The following is a 19437-nucleotide window of genomic DNA, read 5'->3' on the forward strand; positions in this document are numbered from 1 at the left end:
GAAGGTATATAGGAGGAATATACTAGATAGGATACTATATAGAAGATTAAAAGGCATATAAGTTTCGTTAGTTACCAAATCACATCTAAACAAACCAATTTGGTAAGCCAATGGAAGAAATAATTAAAGATATACAGTTTAGAAAATATATAGAGAGACCAATATAAGGTGAGCAGATAAAATTCCAAAGAAGAATCTGTGAGTAAACCGATGCAGATAATTTTGCAAGAGAAAGGAAATTAGACGACCATGAGATATATGTCACCTATTGTCTCCTTATTTCAACAGAAAAGACACCAATAGCTGAAGCTTTATCCGAAGATGAAGAAGAAAGCCCTAAGCAAAAATATTCAAGATATGATAAAGACGATAGACACTTAGATAGTTCTGAGTTATATTAAAAAGATTCTGATTTCGAGTTGGAAATGGAGTGATAATGATTTTGATAGTAATGGAAATAACAAACATATTAGGATTTGATAATGATGAATCTGGTCTAGATGACAAGAAGAATAAAACAAAGGGAACTGTGAAGAATGTTAAAAGAAAAGAAAAAACAAAAGTGAACACCCATTAATAATTGATTTGGAATATAGAGATAAAGAACAGAAGAAAGCTCATAAAGCAGAATAATGTTAGTGAATGATTTGAGTTGAAGGTAATAAGTGAAGATGATAAAGTTAGAAAACTGGAGAAAATAAAAAAAAATGAGTACAATATTAAAAGCAGAAAATGGAAATAGTAGTGACCAATTAGTTATGATACCTCAGTGATACCAGAAGACCATGGGCTAATGTAAGGCAGAAGTGGACTTGAAGGAACAAGTTAAGAAGACTGCGGTGGTGACCAATTAGTTAAGATACCTCAGTGATGCCAGAAGACCATGGACTAATGTAAAGCGGAAGTGGACTTGAAGGAGCAAGTTATGAAGACTGGTATGGTAATCAACTAGGAAGTTTTAATGGATTCATGCCATTTGATAAAAACAACCTAGAGGCATGGAAGAAATTTATTCGAAGAGAAATACATGTGTATGTTTGGCAGCCCAAGAACAAACTATATAATCGATACTAAATTGGACAGTGTTTTGGCGACTATTTCTATGATTGTTCAAAGTTTTTATGATTGTTAAAAGAGAGACTTGTTTTTAAGTAGAAAACTGACTGTTACGTTTGTTTATCACATAATTGTATAGATTCATCTGAGTAAATTATTAATTAAAGTTAAAGTTCTCGCGATGTAGAAATAAGAGTCCTAAGTTTGTAATAAATTTGTATGTAGAATGTAATAGTTTTGTTCTGGCAATTTAAATGTACTTTTGTAATCTTTGTTTACAGTCTTAGTTAGGTTAAGTTATATAGTACATTTAAATTGAAGGGGACTTGTATCGAGTGGATATAAATTATGAGGGATCAAAATAAAGTTTCTCTTTTGTTCCAAGGCCATAAGTGGTGTATTAATTCCGTCCCGTCCCGAATCGTCAGTGATTAGTAATATATTACGCTTGATTATCTTTAAACACTGCTCCGAATCATCAACTATTCGTTGATTTTGGTCAAAAGTGAGCTCGCGCGGCACCTACTTTGCACAGAGCTTTCTCATACCCAAATATTGGTGAATGATATGATGTACACATTCAATTGATATCTTTAGGTGTCTGCTATTTCACTCAATTTCAAAAATGCATTCAAAATCATTTTATGGATCTCTTTTGGGCGTCCACTGCGTTCACCGTCTTCGGTGCTCATTTCACCACATCTAAACTTAGCGTACCAATCATTGATGGTTAATTTTCCTGGAGCTGTCCGGAAACTCGGCATCAAGCCAGGTTTTTGCTTCAACTGTATTTTTCCCTTCAAAAACAATATTTTATCAACAGGCGAAATTCGTTTTTATCCATTTTTTCGCAGTAGCAAAAGTGGCTTCACTCAAAATGCTATAATTCATAAACTAATGATTCGACAGCTGTCAAATGTATACACGCATCTTTTGAGGGTTAGAGCTAATTTAAAAAAAAATACGGTATTAATTCTAGTAGCGCCACCTATATTTCAGGCCGGGGACTTTTCAATTGACCTGTTAGATGCCTATAATGAAGATTTAAACTGACCAATCTAATTACCTGAATGGCCGATTTAACCCCATCTGGATGTTGGACAAAGCAAATCTTTTCGTCAGAGCCCCCTATTGAATTGTCGCTCTATTACTCTATGAATTAGACACAATCTTCACATAATTAAACACGAGTTTACTTTACACAGTCTTCACAAATCATACAGCTTTCAAACAGCAATCATACAGTGAGTTGCTTTCCACAATGAATAATTTTTGTTTGCTTTCGTGCTTAATTCACTTACATATTTTTCGATGCAACTCTGTTTACATTCTTTAATCTTTTCATTTGTTTCATTACTAATTCTATTAAACATTGTTTCGTCCGCAATATTTCTGGTTCTGTGCCATACTATTCCAGTTGTTTGGCTTTTTTTTACCGATTCCCTAATTTCGAGGGGTAATTTACCTCATATCCTGGTTTCCCTCTTTATGTTCTCCTCTTCTTGAGCTTCGTTTGCAGCTCACCGAATTCGTTCAATTGAATGAATTTGCTCAAGATCATCTATACTTTTGAGTCCTACGTTGAATTTGATTTGTTCCCGCATTATTAGTGTAAAATATTCCCAGTTAGTAAATTTGTTAGTAAAATTAGGCTTTTTTGCTTTTTCTTCCGGATTGTCGCGCAGTGTTAAGAGTGTGATCAGATGTTCAAATAAGAGTTCGCATAAGCTTTCGATATTTATTTGATTTGATGATTTATTTGATACCTTTCGAAATTTCGAAAAAGTATATATAAATTAATATATATATCCTAAAGCGAAGCAAACTTCTATCCGTATTTAATGACCTTACACCAGAAACTGAGATGTTTGTGCCAGGAATCCACGGGTTAAAGCATTTCAAAGCATGGATGTTTCCTAATTTCAACAATTCATGATTAGGCTATCTTTGGTAACTTTCCAATGCTAATATTAACGAAATGCTTATACTGTAAACATATTACTCATCATATTTTAGTCCAGACACTACACCGATTCCTTAGTACACCCGTACTAGTCGCACTGTATTACACCTTCCCTCTGAAAAGATGACCAAAGCAATATACGTGGTCATTGTTTCTTCTGGACATCTTTAAGTTATAATGAAATCCCTTGTGAGTATGGTCTGTACCTTCATCCACCAGTTTACCTATGCTGATCTTCTGTGCTTCACTTTTTTAACTGAATTCCTAAGGTATAACTTGTGTAGAGTGGTTTCCTAACTTTCAGTATACCCAAATTCCATTTGGTAGCCTATATCCTAAACTGCAAACTTCAATCCATATTTAATGACCTTATACCAGAAACTGAGATGTTTGTGCTAGGAATCCACGGGTTAAAGCATTTCAAAGCATGGATGATTCCTAATTACAACAATTCATGATTGGGCTACCTTTGGTAACCTTCCAACTCTAATATTAATGAAACCCTTATACTGTAACATATCACTCATCACATTTTAGACCAGACACTACACCGATTCCTTAGTACATCCATACTAGTCGCACTGTATTACACCTTCCCTCTGAAAAGATGACCAAAGCAATATACGTGATCATTGTTTCGTTTTTTTTTTTTTTTTTTTTTATTACTCTTCGTGAGTCCACAATCTGCCCTATTGGCAATAAGTATTTCTTCTGTTTATATTATATATACATGGCATGTAGAAAATCACTTCAATAAGCAATCTTCTGTATAAAATATTATCTTAATTAATTAGACTTATTCTAATGCTTATTCTAAACTCTACATATGTCCAGTAATCAGATCAGGTGGTGTTAAACATTTTAGTCTACGCACTTCACTATCACGTCGCATATTTAGCTGATTAGCGAGTACATTGGGATGCACTGACACTCTTTCGAAGTACTTCACACATACACGTTGGATTACACTCGTTATAGGTTCTAGAGGAATATCGCGTTGTATCACTTTATTTGAAATATAGTACGGAGCATCAACAATGGCACGCAACACCTTATTTTAGAACCGTTGAATGATGGATATATTAGATTTGCTAGCGGTACCCCATAGTTGAATTCCATATGTCCAAATGGGCCTGAGTATAGACTCATACAGCAATACCTTGTTATCTAATGATAACTTGGATTTGCGCCCAATGAGCCAATACATTTGATATAATTTTAGTCCTAGTTGTTTCCGTTTAGAGAGTATGTGCTTCTTCCAGGTTAGGCGTCGATCTAAATGCATACCAAGATATTTAACATGCTCTGCTTGGGGGAGTTGACGATGATTGATATTTACTGGAGGACATGTTCTTTTACGCAGGGTAAACGTTATATGCGTGGATTTTGATTCATTGGCTTTAATGCGCCATGTCTTCAACCATAATTGTATTTGAATTGTTTCGTCTGGACATCTTTAAGTTATAATGAAATCCCTTGTGAGTATCGTCTGTATCCTTCAGTTTGCCTATGATGATCTTCTGTACTTCACTTTTTTAACAAAATTTGATGGTATAACCTGGCAGAGTGATTTTCTAACTTTCACTATCACCAAATTCCAAATTAACGTATATTGCTTATACTGTAAACATATCACTCGTCACATTTTAGACCAGACACTACGCTGATTTTTCACGCTCTATAACTCATATATGACCTTTAAAACCTTTCTCGCAATTATTAACTTTTTCACAGCGATGCAATTTTATACGGCCGATATCCTCTTATTCACTTGCCATTCGACCATCCCAACTCTATTAGGTTTAAATTGATTTTAAGTCCTTTTTATTGTATCATAATTTAGGGCCAAGTAAGGGTAATGTCCCTCTTAAACCTTTACTGCCTTCTTAGATAAAGGTCGTAAATTTTTTATGCAAACATTTTAGATAGTTTATGAAAGTATTTTATTTAATTTATAAGATTAAATTATAACGTAATTCTCATGAAATCGCTCTTTTATCGCAATTTAATAGATTAACAACTCTGTAATTAATTAAAAACAGATTGCTTTAGTACCTGTTAAATGTTAAATGCGACATAAAAAATTAGAGACCGTCATTAAGAATGCGAAAAGTGAAAATTAAATCTAGATACATGGCTAGTACGTTTAGCCAGATTCTAAAATTCTGCCAAACTTGTCAACAAATTGTTGATTATTAAAGAGAGAAATAAAACATCGATATAAACAAACTTACATCATACAACAAAGAACAACTATAATAAACAGCATAATTATATGAAATGATCTTAAATGAAATAAACTTAATTTATAAGGATAGCGTCAAACTGTTATTAACTATACCCTAATCTTTTTTAAGATCTTCCTACCAAGAAATCGAAGTACTACTAAATCCCAACTAAGAAATCGCTCTTGCTCTACCACCGACCAAAGACTAATCAGTTTAAGTTTAATAAACTTGTCCAATTTAAAATATATGTATTTTATTTCACCATATAATATGAATCCTTAAAATGTGTAATCACCCACTAATGCCCGTTATTACAACAAACCAGCTTTGTCCACAAACGCTCTTTGATCTCTGCTTACTACCCTTACCCTTTGAAAAACCTCCTAGGTGACTAATCCTATTTTTCTTCTCTAGAACTCTTGCTTAACAATATCTATAAAGTACTAGACATCTCCAGTTTCTTCTGGCGTGTTTCAATATCCACAAAATATATTATCACCAAATAGTTATTTTTTCTTGTTTTAAAAAGAAAAATATTATTAAAAAGAAATATATCCTTACTACACAATTTATATAATACACCATCACCTAGATAATTAATAGTATTGCCTATTATATAAAAAAATAAAACAATTGTTTTGAACCTAAAAGTAAAATTGTTTTCACAAAAAGAATTAAAACTCGGAAGATAACTGTTCATATTAATAAAATAAAACTTGATAAATCAGCTTGCTAGAAAGTTTCTTTTTATTTCACTTAATTCATTAAAAATCAGAAAGATCACTTTTGGAATTAAACTATATTCTATTTCTATGCCTCAGTCAAATATATGAATATTGGCAATTACACTGTCAATAAGCCATATTTGTAAGTACATTAATGTTTTAATAGCTACCAGTGTATTAAGACAATTGAAAATATATGGAAAAAGTTTTATTCAACATAGAAGTAATAATCGCATAACATTTATACACTCATATATTTAATGTCGATATATGTTTTTTGATGACCTCACTTTGTTTCTGTCTTACACTTAAAACATCATTGTTATCTTTTTCATCTTGACATACTACACACATAGCAGTTTTATCATTTACTAATAATGGATTCGTATTTTTACTTAATTCGCTGAAACAAGAATTAATTTAATGAAATGAGCATATTCATTAAATTTCTACATACGCAATAAAATTTTGCTTTCCTAAAAGAAACCCATTTCGAAAACCATCTTCATATCCTTTATCAAAACTCTTCTGAAAATTAGAATCCCTTCCATCTGATAACCCATTTTTTAAACCTACCTAAAAAATGTAATACTGGCTGATTGGACTACTCTCTACTAAGGCTCATATACTAAGACTTACCTTTATCATATCTTTTTCAATTTTCTTCCATTCCAGGTCTATTTCATAAGGATCTTCCTTATTTTGGCCCATGGTAATCCAAACTAACTTTCAAAATATTGATAATAATTTTGAGGTTAAGTTAATGGATAGGGATAAAATAATTGTAGGATAAATGATTGCAGTATCGTTTTAACAATTAACATCAAATAAACATCAAAAATTAACATGAAAAAATAAAATTTTGCTTAAATGAAATACTCTCAATTATTTGACATATTATTGGCACTCCTTTGACGTTTGACAGAAAGGACACGTCTATAGCAAACTTCTAAAATTGTGAAATCTGTTATTATTACCTCAACCTCAAGTCATTTTATGGTTCTTTTAGTTGCCGGATTCGTGGCAATATTTAAGTTTTTTAGAACTCTTTTCGGAGTTATAAAATAGTTCAAAATGTTTTCTTGGACAGTTAGTTTATGTTTTATCTCCTTTATCCTATCTGTGCAATCTATAATGTGGAACTTAGCACCCAACACACAAAAATGTTTAAAAGAAGAACTGCAAGGAAATGTGTTAGTTCTTGTAGATTTCGAAGTATCTGAACAACCTGGTCAAACAGTAGATTATATTGTGAGTTATATTTGGTGCTTTTATGTGTAAATTCAGTCATTAAAACTTATTTTTGTAGGTAACAGATTCAAAAGGACATATTCTAGCCAAAAGACAAGAAATAGGCAAGGGGAAATTTTCATTCAATACTGAAAGTTTTGATGTATATGAAATATGTTTTATTTCACATGTTTTGGATAGTAAGTTTTTTCTAATCATATGTTATTGAAACTAAAAATACATATATATTTTTCAGAGCAAAAAGGAATCAACCAGCTTGTTACATTAGTAACTAAACATGGAGTTGAAGCCAAAAATTATGAAAATGTATGTAATATTAAATTTATAAATTTTTACATCTCAATTTATAGCAATAAATTTCTTTCAGTATGCTGAAGCTGCTAATTTAAAACCAATGGAGGTTGAATTAAAAAGATTAGAAGACCTTTCAAATGCTATTGTACAAGACTTTGCTCTTATGAGAAAAAGAGAAGAAGAAATGAGAGATACAAATGGTAGTGCAGTAAAATTAGTTCAAAGGTAGAATGTGATTTTATTTTATTTTGTTTTAGAATCAACAAACAGCCGTGTATTATACTTCTCTGTATTTTCAATGTTTTGTTTATTGGCATTAGCAACTTGGCAAGTTTTTTATCTGAAGAGATATTTCAAAGCAAAGAAATTAATTGAATAAACAGGAAAATCTTGATTTTTGGAATTATTGACTGTCCTAGGGTAGTTTATTTTAACTTATGTTTTCTTTCAATGTTACAATAAGTGAAAAGAGTAGATCTTGTGAGTATTGTGAAAGTTTGTATGACTGAAACCTTACTTCTACCCTAGTTTTAATTACCTTTTTTTTGTAATAGGAACAATACTGTAAATAAAATAAATTTTTTACAGAAAATTTATATTGTTAAAATAATTTCCACTATATGTTATACTTTTTGTTTTTGTATCAAAAAGAAATACATTATTTTGTTTTAACTTGCTTATTATTATAGTCAGTCCTATTATTTTAAAATAATTATTTCATTTGAAAATGTTCTTAACTAAAATATGAAAAATTAAATGAATAATTTAGTTTTCTTCTGTGATGTTTATACAAAAATAATGCTGTTGTTTTTCAAAGCCAAGAAATCTTGAACCATATTATTAAAATAATAAATAAGACAAACTTATTGAAAAGACAATAATTTATTAAACAACACAGTCAAATCAATGCTTTGGAAATTAATCAAACTTTGGAATGATCCCATTACTATTCTAAACTTAAATTAGCATCTTTTCCATCAATTTTAGCTTGCTTTCCATGCCTCAGAGCAAACTCCCATTTTGTATGAGCAAACAAAATATCTGTTACTAAAAATATTTGTGCTATTGCATAAGCTAACGTAACACCAAAATAGAAGTTTGCATTTGCTGAGGCACTGTAAATCCACAAATGCCATAGAATAGGTGCTAAGCAACTTGTCATCAAAAGAATAACTGCTACCACAAAGCCCTGTTGACAAAAGGCAAATAAATAGATAAAAGTTGGTAAAAAACTAAGCACAAATCCTATGTCACTTAAACATGGGTATGATTTGAAAATAACTATAAGATACATTAATGCAACAGTTAAAATAAATGGCCTATTTCTAAATGTAAGTGACAAAGGTAGCAAATATAAGATTGTAGCATTTATTTGAAATGAAAAAATAAATAGTTCCCTAAAATGATCAAACATTTCAGTAAAAAAATACCAAAACAATCCTATATTTGGTTGTAGATCTGGAACAGTCCATATACAACCATAAACATTCTTAATAAATTTAAAATCTTGACCATAATTGCTATTATATAAGGTTAACAATGCTAAAAATATACTAAAATATATAACAACTAACAAACCTTTAACTTTACTATTGTATATCTTAACAAAATGAATATACAATGGTGATAGTAATATTACATGGTAAAAGGTAACTGAAGAACAAACTGCTAGTGATATAGCACTTACAATTGCATAACCATGAAACATACCATAAATGAATACTGCAAGAAAAAAATTATGTATTCCAGTAGTTGAATGTCCTACACAGCCTAATAATGAGTATGGATTAAACAAAAATGCCATTAAAACATAGAGTGAAACATTTCTGGAATGTTTTTTGTCTGGTAAATATTCCTGAACATCTTCCGGGTATTTTTTTCTATCTTTGTGTTCCTCTTGAAACAAATTTGCATAACGTCCTATAGCCGCATACAAAAACAAACCAGTTGCAATGTCAAATACAATAAACATTAAGTTTATGTTAGAATAAAAAGTATTCATCATAACTTTATAAAACATAAGTGCTGATGGTGTTTCATGTAAAAGATCTCCTGTGTATGGATCGACATTTTTCGACATTAAAAATAATCCTTCCAAGACTCTTTTCCACGCGTTCATTGGGGTAGATACTTCTACATGGTTAGCAATAGTGGTTTGATATTTTGAAGTCATTATTATATACCGTAAAACTGATGCAAATATCACTAAAATTCCTACTTTAATTGAAAACAAGTGGCCACAAGGCTTTTCTTTCTTTTCCCCATTTTTTAAACATTGAACTGGCATATTTAAATACAATATCTAGTTTTGTATATAAACTAACACTTCTGGAAGAGGTTATGAAAAGTCACATCTTCTTTTAAATGTTATCCAAAATGGAAAGAAAATTGCTCAGAAGAAGAATAATAGCGATATTAGAAAAATGTTGGTTATAAAATTGTTTTGTGATTTATGATTTATCCTAAAATTTTGTATTGAAATCATAGTGTGAAGTTAGTCAAATTAATGATTTGTTTCTGATTTAAATCACAAAACATAGGAATAATAGTCTATATATAGTCTGTATATTTTGTGATTTATATACGATGGGTGAAGACAAAAAGTCCTTATTACAAGAATATAAATTAGATCAAGACAATGAACTTCGATTTGAAGTAGAATCCAAAGGAGAGAAGGTGTACCTTACACTGAAGAATGGAATGGCTGAAATATTTGGAACAGAAGTAGTAAAGGGTAAAACTTACGAATTTACTTCAGGGGCCAAGGTAGCTGTCTATACCTGGCAGGGCTGTACTATAGAAGTTAAGGGAAAAACAGATGTTATATATACAGCAAAAGAAACACCTATGGTATTATATTCTAATTGTCATGCAGCATTAGAAATTGCAAGAACAGAAAGTGAAAAAGAAAATAAAAGAGGTCCAATAACAATGATTGTTGGGCCCTCAGATGTTGGTAAATCTACACTGACTAGAATATTATTAAATTATGCTGTAAGAATGGGCAGAAGACCCATATATGTTGATTTAGATGTAGGACAAGGTTGTATATCAATTCCAGGAACAGTAGGTAAAAGAGCATTATTTTAGTGAATAGGAATAATATAACAAAATTTTGTAGGCGCCCTAGTTGTAGAAAGACCAGCCTCATTGGATGAGGGCTTTTCACAAGAAGCTCCGTTAGTATACAATTTTGGACATAAAAATGTAGATGCTAACACAAAATTGTACAATATGATTGTGGATCAGTTGGCAGTAACTGTAAAAGAAAGATTAGAAGTAAATAAGAAAAGTATGTTTAAATATATTTCATTGATTTGATATTACTTTTTTATGACTTTTTAGCACGACATTCAGGAGTCTTCATCAATACATGTGGTTGGATAAAAGGTGAAGGTTATAAATCTATTTTAAATTCAGGAAAAGCCTTTGAGGTTGATGTAATCTTAGTGCTTGATCAGGAAAGATTATATAATGAATTAGTTCGTGATATGCCTAACTATGTAAAAATAGTATTTTTACAAAAAAGTGGTGGAGTATGTTTAAATAATATATGAGTTATCAGCATTACATTTAATAAAAATATAGGTTGTAGAAAGATCTAAACATGTCAGATCAGAAGCGAGAGATCAAAGAATAAGAGACTACTTTTATGGAACAATAAAAAACCAGTTATATCCACATTCATTTGATGTGAAATGGTCAGAAATTAAGATATTCAAGATTGGTGCTCCTCCATTACCAGATTCCTGTTTACCCCATGGTAAGATTTCACTATACAGGATATAAAAATATATTTAAGACATGTATAAAATGCAGGTATGAAGCCCAAAGACCACTTAACCAAACTGGTCTCGTTAACTCCCAATCCAGGTATTTTGCACCATCTACTAGCAGTTAGTTTTGCAGAAAAAGAGGATGATGATGTCATTTTATCTCATGTAGCTGGATTTGTATGTGTGTAAGTAATAATCAATAAACTTCAGCTAGATTTTCATTCCATTATTGTGTCACACTATTTACTATTTATTTTTATTTTTCAGGTCTAATCTGGATATGGATAGACAAACAATAACTTTATTATCACCACAACCCAAACCACTACCTAACAATATTTTAGTTTTATCAGAAATTCAATTTATGGACAGTCACTGAAGCACTTTAACTTAGAAATAGGATATATTTTTTTTAATAAAGTAATGTTAATATGTATATGTTTTATTATTGAAATCATATTATTAACAAACATTAATATAAAAAGTTTAAAACATTAATATATAAGTTTTAATTAATAATTTTATAATTTAATTAAGGAAATAACATGAAAATTTAGTTTTCATTACTTAATATGAGATAAAATTAGTGTAGCTAATCCAAGGTAAAAATCCTAGCTGCAATATCATTGATAAGCCAATCAACACCGTTTAATAAATTTTCACCTGTAACGGCACTACAAGATATAATTTTCCAGTGATGAGTTTTGATTTTATCTAGTTCAAGAATCTGCAAATAAAATCTTTTTAATAAGACCGATATATAAATAAAACACCTATTTAGTTACATCTCTTAATTGATTAATATTATAAGCTCCTGGTAAATCCTGTTTATTTGCAAATATAAGTAAAGTTGAACCAGCTAGTCTCTATAATAAGTATGACAGAAGTTAATTGGTTTTAAATATGTAACATTATATATCACCTCTTCTAATAAAAGAGAATTCAGTTCCTTCATGCAGTCTTCTAATCTCCTTTTATCAGCACTATCTACAACCCAAATCAATCCATCAGTGCACTCAAAATAATTTCTCCAATATGACCTTAGAGACTTTTGTCCTCCAACATCCCACATATTTAATTTAAAACTGAAATATATTTAATATAGCACATAATATACTATTGCCTTCCAGAAAAAAAAATACCCTCTGTGCTCCAATGTTTTTATATTAAAACCTAGGGTCGGTGAGATGGTATCTATTGGTTCCCCATTGAATCTTTTTAAAATTGTCGTTTTACCAGCATTATCTAAACCTCTGTGTTTTCATTAAGGTATTGCTTTTTAAATAAAACAGGAATGTTAATTTTCTCAAAAACATATAAAAGGATACAAAATAAGAATTCTCATTTCCTTTTCTTTTTGCTTCATTTTTTTTAATACTGTTAAAAAACCCATGTTTTATATTTATATTTTTGGGCTGTTACAATTTTTTTATTATGACAGTTTGAGGTTATAACTCGCAATATAAGATTATAATGAGCGCAGAATCATAATGCATTACCAAGAAAAGAAATACATTTTTGGTAATTTAATTATCAAAGAAGTTTGCATATTTCATTGTTTAAATAAAAATAGTATAATTATTCTGTACTCTAATGTAATAATATATTTACAACTATAAAAAATAGCTAGCATATTTAAAATCTAGTTGATGATGATCCAATATAGTTATACCAAAGAAATAAGAAATGTATGGATGGAGCTGTACATGTAAATGTAGATAAAAAAACACACTTTAACGAACCGTGACATTGACCATCTTTACTATGTCAGGTAGACATATATGCATTTGCGGTAAAAAACGGGGCCAAAAACCTATAACAATTACCGTGACACAATGTCCAAAGAAACACGAAATTAAAACAACTGGGCTTGATTTTCTGGAAGAATGCGATAATTACCCCACCAAACAGGAACCGTCCTCTCAAGAGAAGCGTGATACTAAACCGGCCGAATTAAAACAAACCAAAGATTCTATGGATATCAATAAATCTGCTGCGGAGGGACTCGCGGAAAAAGAAATAAAAGATAATCAAGAAGGTAGCACCGAAGAATCGAAAGAGAAAATTACGCAAAATCTACGCGAAGATAGCGTTTCCAAGGCAGACGACTTGGAGCAGAATGAAACATTCGACACTAGCGTTAAACCTCACAGTGAGGAACAAACTGAGAAGGAACCTAGCGATAAAACTGAAAACATCATTGAGAACGAGGATAAAGGCGCGGAAATCGTTCAAAAATCAGAGGACGAACCTAAAGAAACTCCACAGGAAGACATACCGGAACCGACGGATCCAGAAACCAGTCAACAGCAAATTGTCGAGGAAGTAGAAGTTCACGACCATCGAGATGGGCCTGAGGCAGAGTCGACTGAGCAAACAAGCCACCAAGTGGATACTCCACCAGATGCTTCAGCTGAAAACGAGGAGAAGGAAACCGACGAGGCAGTAGAAGAAGAACCGGAAACGACGAATGAGGCACCCGAGATTGTGGAAGATGAAGAACCAAATGCAGAGTCCGATGTAACAAAGGAATCTGCTGCAATAAACCAGTCGCCATCCAAGACAGACTCCAAAGTAAATGTATTCGGGAATTATTTGTAAAAATTTTAGTTCAACGATAAAATTTACACATAATAAATATCTTTACTATTGGCAAGGAAATAATAAGTTTTTCAGGTGGGAAAAGAGATTTTTTAACTATTAATTAAAATAAGATAATTCATTTAAATATTAGTAACATTGGAATAACAGACGGACCCCATATTTGCAGCCCATAGGTTCGAATTGGCTTTATGATTAACTGATAAACCAATCTGTTTGATTTCAGTTGCTTGACTGTATTGGTTCTTGGCTGAGAGTCCAATATGCTTTGTATTTTGTCTAACATGATATTTCGAATTTAACCTTCCATTGAAATATATTCCGAGGTATTTAGCTAAATCTGCTTGAGGAATCGGGCATCCGTCAAGTGATATAATTAGGTTTTTGTCATTTCGCCGCAACACAAAATTAACATGGACAGATTGGGAGCTATTAAGATGTACTTTCCAGTGTCTAGACCATTTATTGATCTTGTTGACCGCTACTTATACTTTTTCTACATCCTTAGACGAAGATACATATTTTGCCATGATAACTATGTCATCGACAAATGTTCCAAGCACTGTTTTTTTTGTCGTTGAGATATCAGCAATACAGAGCAGATATAGGAGTGGTCCCAAGACACTACCCTGTGGTACTCCAGCCGCAAAAGGTTTAAGTGTTGAACAGGCCCTTTATGTGAGACTCTAAATTTTCTTTCAAAAGATATAATTCCAGCGGTTGGCGGTAATTTCGTTGTAGCAAATTAAATTATATTAATAAAATTAAATTGGGCTACTTAAACTAATATTAAGACTAACACTTACACGCTGTACAAAATCATGTGCTGTGGTTCGCTTTAATCTTCTGATATCACGCGTGTTATCCAGTAGCTACCAATCCACTGATTTTGTGTTAGAATTGGATTGCTTGGAATTGGTATGATGGTTTAGTACGACCTCATAACTTGAACTCATAATATTGGACTCCATAAGTCCAAATAGGTTTTGTAAATGACTGAAAAACTCATATCTTTAATTTTAAGTCAAGTTGAGGGGATCTTCCGACTAACTAGTACAGATTTTTGATTTTGAATCTGATCTGCTCTGCCCTTTGTCTAAGGTGATGTATTTGATCCTGCTTAAGGAATCGGGCATCCACCAAAATGTAATGAATATACAGAAGTCTTTGGTTTTAACACTTACACCTCTAAATTCGATTCCTTGAGATTTTTTTTGAGCTCTTTAATCTACAGTATTATCCTGTTTTGTTTTTCTTCTATAACAGGGATTAATTTTTAATAATGTTAGTTTCCTTTCCCTTTAAAAAAACACCAAAATTTGTAGAATAAATTCCCTAGTTAGATAATCTTGAAAATTTGTTAATAGCCAATTCGTTTACATGCGTCATTATACATAAAATAAAATATAACTTCAGAGTTCCATATACGATTTAATAATTGTTTAAACTGCAGCAATAGACATTTACAAATAATTCGTGACTTTCCTTTATATTAACGAGTACATTTTTTATTTTAAATATTGTTTCAGCGCTTTTTTGAAACAATATCAACTCTATATATAACAGGTCAATTGAAAAGTCCTAAGCAGCTCGCAGAACTGGCAAACATCATTAACTCCATCATGAGGCTGCAACATTTCCCGGCGTCTTGGAAACACGCACATATAGCGGTTATGCCCAAGAAAGGAGCAAAATCATCTCCATCTGATTACAGGCCTATCAGCCTTCTCAGCGCCATTTCGAAGCTTGCCGAGAGGGCAATACTCTACGCTCTCAACTCTTTCACAAAGGAAAACAACATCATTCCAGATGAACAATTCGGCTTTCGCGTTCACCACTCATCCGTCCATCAGGCTACCCATCTGGCCGCACACATCCATCATACTCTTGACCAACGCAAAAAGCTTGGAGCAGTTCTTCTGGACCTAACCAAAGCCTTCGACAAGATCTGGCACGACAGATTGATCGCAAAGTGCGTGCGGTTAGGCCTCCCAGAAGACCTAACCGCTCTCATCAAGTCCTATCTCTCGGACAGATCTTTCCAGGTCAAGATCAGGGAATCACTTTCCAGTCGTCAACAAATCGATGCTGGTGTACCTCAAGGTTCCCCGCTGGCCCCAGCCTTATTTAACCTCTTTATTTCAGATCTGCTGAGAAAAGAGCACATTGACGTCGCGTTTTACGCTGACGACACTGCTTTCTTCACGGCCGCCAGGTTCGAAGTTACAATTCATGAACGTTTACAGAAGCAGCTCGATCATGCGGTCAAGTGGTTCAAATTCTGGAGGTTGCAAATCAGCCCCCTGAATACCCAGGAAATCCCAGGGCATCATTTTCCATAAGAAGCGTTACGCACTGCGCGTCTCGCAACTTAAGATCGACACCGCAATAATTCCATCGCTGAATAACGTCACGTACGTCACGTTTCTGGATACGTCACGTATAATCCAAAATAAGCTCCTTAGGAGAATATTAAACGCTCCATGGTTTTTCAGAAATAATCAAATTCATAGGGAAACTGACACTCCAGAAATCAAGCACTTCATATCTCAATCATTCCACAAACAACAACTCAGCTCAAGTTCTTCTGAAAACGCGCTTGTTCGCGAGCTGGTCGACATGCTGAGAGCTTAGCACCGCGTCACCGCCAAGCTCCCCCCCCTTTTCCAGGCTGAAACGACCTCATCCATCGCTACAGTCATAACTTTTGCCCTCATACAACAGTACCCAGTTGCGTGTTAACTCAGGTTCGCAAATCAATAGAATCGCCGGGCCCTCGTGCCCCATAACGTCTGCCCGATCAGCGGGTGCCATATCCCCAAATTTAATGCAGCAACAGTAGTGATCCACAGGGGTCAACTGTGAGGCGGTTTCGGTTTTGTGTATTGGTAAGCCCAGAGGCAGTTCCACATAACCCGGTCCAACTTGTCACTCCGGGGCAAGTCTCCGCGACCAGGTATGCGTCATGCATTCCACCGCCTGGTTTTTAGGCTAGAACAAACAAAAATTGAAAAGTCTCCAATCTACAATAGTAAAACACATTTTTTTGGCAAAATTAGTTTTCTTTCATCCATTGTCACAAATCGACGCAAAAACTCGGGTTTATTACGCTTTATCATCTTCAAAAACTGATCCGAATCATCAACTCGTGGTTGTTTTTGATCAGAAGTGTGGTCGCACGGCACCCACTTTGCACGGAGATTGATATTTTTAGAGTGTCTGCTATTTCATTCAATTTCAATTTACGGTCATTCAAAATCATTTTGTTGATTTTTTAAATGTTTTCTTCGGTAATAACCTCTTTTGAGCGTCCACTGCGTTCACCGTCTTCGGTGCTCATTTCACCACGTATAAACTTAGCATACCAATACTTGATGGTTGATTCTCCTGTGGCAGTGACCGGAAACTCGGCATTAAGCCAAGATTTTGCTTCAACTGTATTTTTTCCCTTCAAAAGACAATATTTTATCAATAAGCGAAATTCCTTTTTATCCATTTTTTTCACAATAACAAAAGTTGCTTCACTCAAAATGCTATATATAATTCACAAACTAATGATCCGACAGCTGTCCAATTTATACATGCATCTTTTGAGGGTTAGAGCTAACTAAAACACATGTGGATCTAATTCTAGTATCGCCATCTATGTGTCAGGCCGGAGGATTTTCAATTGATCTGTTTCACCGAAAATATTTTCTTGCCAACGCAAAGTAATACATTTCGGTGCGTATAAATAATGATGATTTATTTTTCAGGATGTCGATGATCAAACCATTATGTACATGACGGACGCATCGTTAAACACCACGCCGTTTTTGGACAATTTATTTATGGCTATACCAAGAACATCTCGGAAATCATCCAGTGACCACTACCAGTGCAAGCAATGTATGCTGGAAATATTTGTTTTTGGAAGGCACACAAAGAACTGCAAGTAGGTCTAATAATAAAAATTTACAAATTCGGGTTAAGTTCGGGTTAAGTTCTGGACCCGAGCAGACAAGAACGATTCTTAAAGTTATTTAATGCCCTGAACTAGTTTTCCTGTCTAGTTATAGTTTTCGAGTACTCGTATGGTGGCAGCACTGCGCCCATTGTCTATTCAAGTTTTTTTTGTACATATGTCGTCAAGATGTTTAATGAATTGCCTGCCGCAATTTGTAAATTCGTTTCAAAATCATACAATATTTTCCTTCTCATTTTATTCTAGTTAAAAAGAGACACAATGTTGACTGATTAGTTCGAATACGTAAATGAATGAGCCTGTCAAAGTCTTTCGGTTTTCAGGCTTATGCAAATTCTTGAAAGCAATAATGATAAGAGGTTATAACTCTAACCTATAAACTATTGTGGCTGTATAATTAACTGTAGATTTTAGATGTACTATAATGTTAAAATAAATAATATTTGATAACAATTTTGTTCAATTACTTTATTTAGATTAGAATTTTATTGTATGTTAAAGTCAAACTGAACTACAATTCAGAGTTGATGCGGCAACACTTCGACGTTTTGATATCAAAAATTTAAATGGCGTAACATTGATGCTGAGGTTATTTTTGAATCCCAACACATTTTCAAACTGAAATATCGGGTTTCCACTTCTCTTTAGCCTCTTCTTTTGATTCAATGTTATGGTTGTTTCCTCCTATATGGCGTTCTTCTTTTTTAAACCTAAAAATCTGGTTGACATATTATCTTGGAGTGTTTAATAATAATGGATTGGATTTAATAATAATTTAAAAGCTTTATCTTTTATCAAACATAAAACCTATTGAAAAATTGTCGTATTATATATAAACATAAAAATGATATTATATATTTTAGGTACTCCTTCTCAGAACAAAATTTGTTTAATTGCCTGTCAGATGGTAACACGATTCTTGAGGCTGTCGGTAAATTGGCGTTCCCAGTTAGACGTAACGGCATCGAAGATGACTCCTATTCGGTATACTCAGAACTGAACTCCAATATATTGAAAGGCAAAACCATTACGAAAAACGAGCTGACGAATATTTACGCGTCCACGTTTAGAAAATTGGAGGCTCTCATCAAAAGGGATCGGCTGGTAGAAATGATGAAGCATAGAAATCAAGCGGAGAACACTAAACATAAACAAATAGATTTTACACAAAACGGTACAGACAAAGCTATTCAATTAGACCGCAACTCTAGCGTTCACGCTCTAAACGATTTTTGCGTACAGTTTACGAGCATGTCAGCGCCCTCTATCTCGCGTTCTATCCAGTTCAATCAAAATTCGAAGACTGAGTCCAAATGGTATGATACATTCTTAATGTGTTTTGGTATAAAAGCTAACGAAGATTGCAAAATTGATGAAGAGACATTAGCCACCAGACTTCATGGAATTTCATCTATCGAAATATCAAAATATCTTAAAATATAGTCATTATAACAACAATAGTTTTTGATTTGTAAAAATTCCTTAATTATGTCAAATATTTATTAGCATAACCATAGCAAAAGTATATACATGATACGTAACTAAAATGTAACAATATAACCCCGATTACTAATTAGTA

The 19437-nt window shown here is 32.9% G+C and overlaps 6 protein-coding genes across 6 annotated transcripts; 3 read left to right on the forward strand and 3 right to left on the reverse strand.

The window, feature by feature from the left end:
• Positions 1-6165: 6165 nt before the first annotated feature.
• On the reverse strand, positions 6166-6827 carry LOC143200611 (uncharacterized). The gene is made up of 3 exons (XM_076411113.1): positions 6612-6827; positions 6430-6548; positions 6166-6375 (listed from the first exon to the last, which is right to left on the reverse strand). Exons 1-3 carry the CDS (start codon positions 6681-6683, stop codon positions 6222-6224), a joined length of 345 nt encoding a protein of 114 aa, XP_076267228.1. The 5' UTR covers positions 6684-6827; the 3' UTR covers positions 6166-6221.
• A 76-nt stretch (positions 6828-6903) lies between these two features.
• bai (Transmembrane emp24 domain-containing protein bai) lies at positions 6904-8189 on the forward strand. Its single transcript, XM_076411110.1, has 5 exons — positions 6904-7223; positions 7282-7402; positions 7459-7529; positions 7591-7717; positions 7775-8189. The coding sequence occupies exons 1-5, from the start codon at positions 7047-7049 to the stop codon at positions 7894-7896; spliced, it is 618 nt and encodes a 205-aa protein (XP_076267225.1). The 5' UTR covers positions 6904-7046; the 3' UTR covers positions 7897-8189.
• A 191-nt stretch (positions 8190-8380) lies between these two features.
• Positions 8381-9874, reverse strand: PIG-U (Phosphatidylinositol glycan anchor biosynthesis class U). Its single transcript, XM_076411108.1, has one exon. The coding sequence runs from the start codon at positions 9802-9804 to the stop codon at positions 8464-8466; it is 1341 nt and encodes a 446-aa protein (XP_076267223.1). The 5' UTR covers positions 9805-9874; the 3' UTR covers positions 8381-8463.
• Positions 9875-9934: 60 nt separating this feature from the next.
• Positions 9935-11727, forward strand: cbc (protein CLP1 homolog). Its single transcript, XM_076411109.1, has 6 exons — positions 9935-10587; positions 10639-10809; positions 10863-11053; positions 11106-11280; positions 11337-11478; positions 11561-11727. Exons 1-6 carry the CDS (start codon positions 10104-10106, stop codon positions 11670-11672), a joined length of 1275 nt encoding a protein of 424 aa, XP_076267224.1. The 5' UTR covers positions 9935-10103; the 3' UTR covers positions 11673-11727.
• Positions 11720-12780, reverse strand: Arl2 (ADP ribosylation factor-like 2). Its single transcript, XM_076411111.1, has 5 exons — positions 12622-12780; positions 12436-12546; positions 12216-12378; positions 12079-12159; positions 11720-12020 (listed from the first exon to the last, which is right to left on the reverse strand). The coding sequence occupies exons 1-5, from the start codon at positions 12684-12686 to the stop codon at positions 11886-11888; spliced, it is 555 nt and encodes a 184-aa protein (XP_076267226.1). The 5' UTR covers positions 12687-12780; the 3' UTR covers positions 11720-11885.
• Positions 12781-17655: 4875 nt separating this feature from the next.
• Positions 17656-19302, forward strand: LOC143200768 (uncharacterized). The gene is made up of 2 exons (XM_076411391.1): positions 17656-17828; positions 18722-19302. The coding sequence occupies exons 1-2, from the start codon at positions 17671-17673 to the stop codon at positions 19299-19301; spliced, it is 738 nt and encodes a 245-aa protein (XP_076267506.1). The 5' UTR covers positions 17656-17670; the 3' UTR covers position 19302.
• Positions 19303-19437: the final 135 nt, after the last annotated feature.

This window comes from Rhynchophorus ferrugineus, unplaced genomic scaffold (genome assembly GCF_030347505.1).
Source record: "Rhynchophorus ferrugineus isolate W39M unplaced genomic scaffold, kcgeb_rfMv2 rfM8, whole genome shotgun sequence".
Taxonomy (NCBI): Eukaryota; Metazoa; Arthropoda; class Insecta; order Coleoptera; family Curculionidae; genus Rhynchophorus; species Rhynchophorus ferrugineus.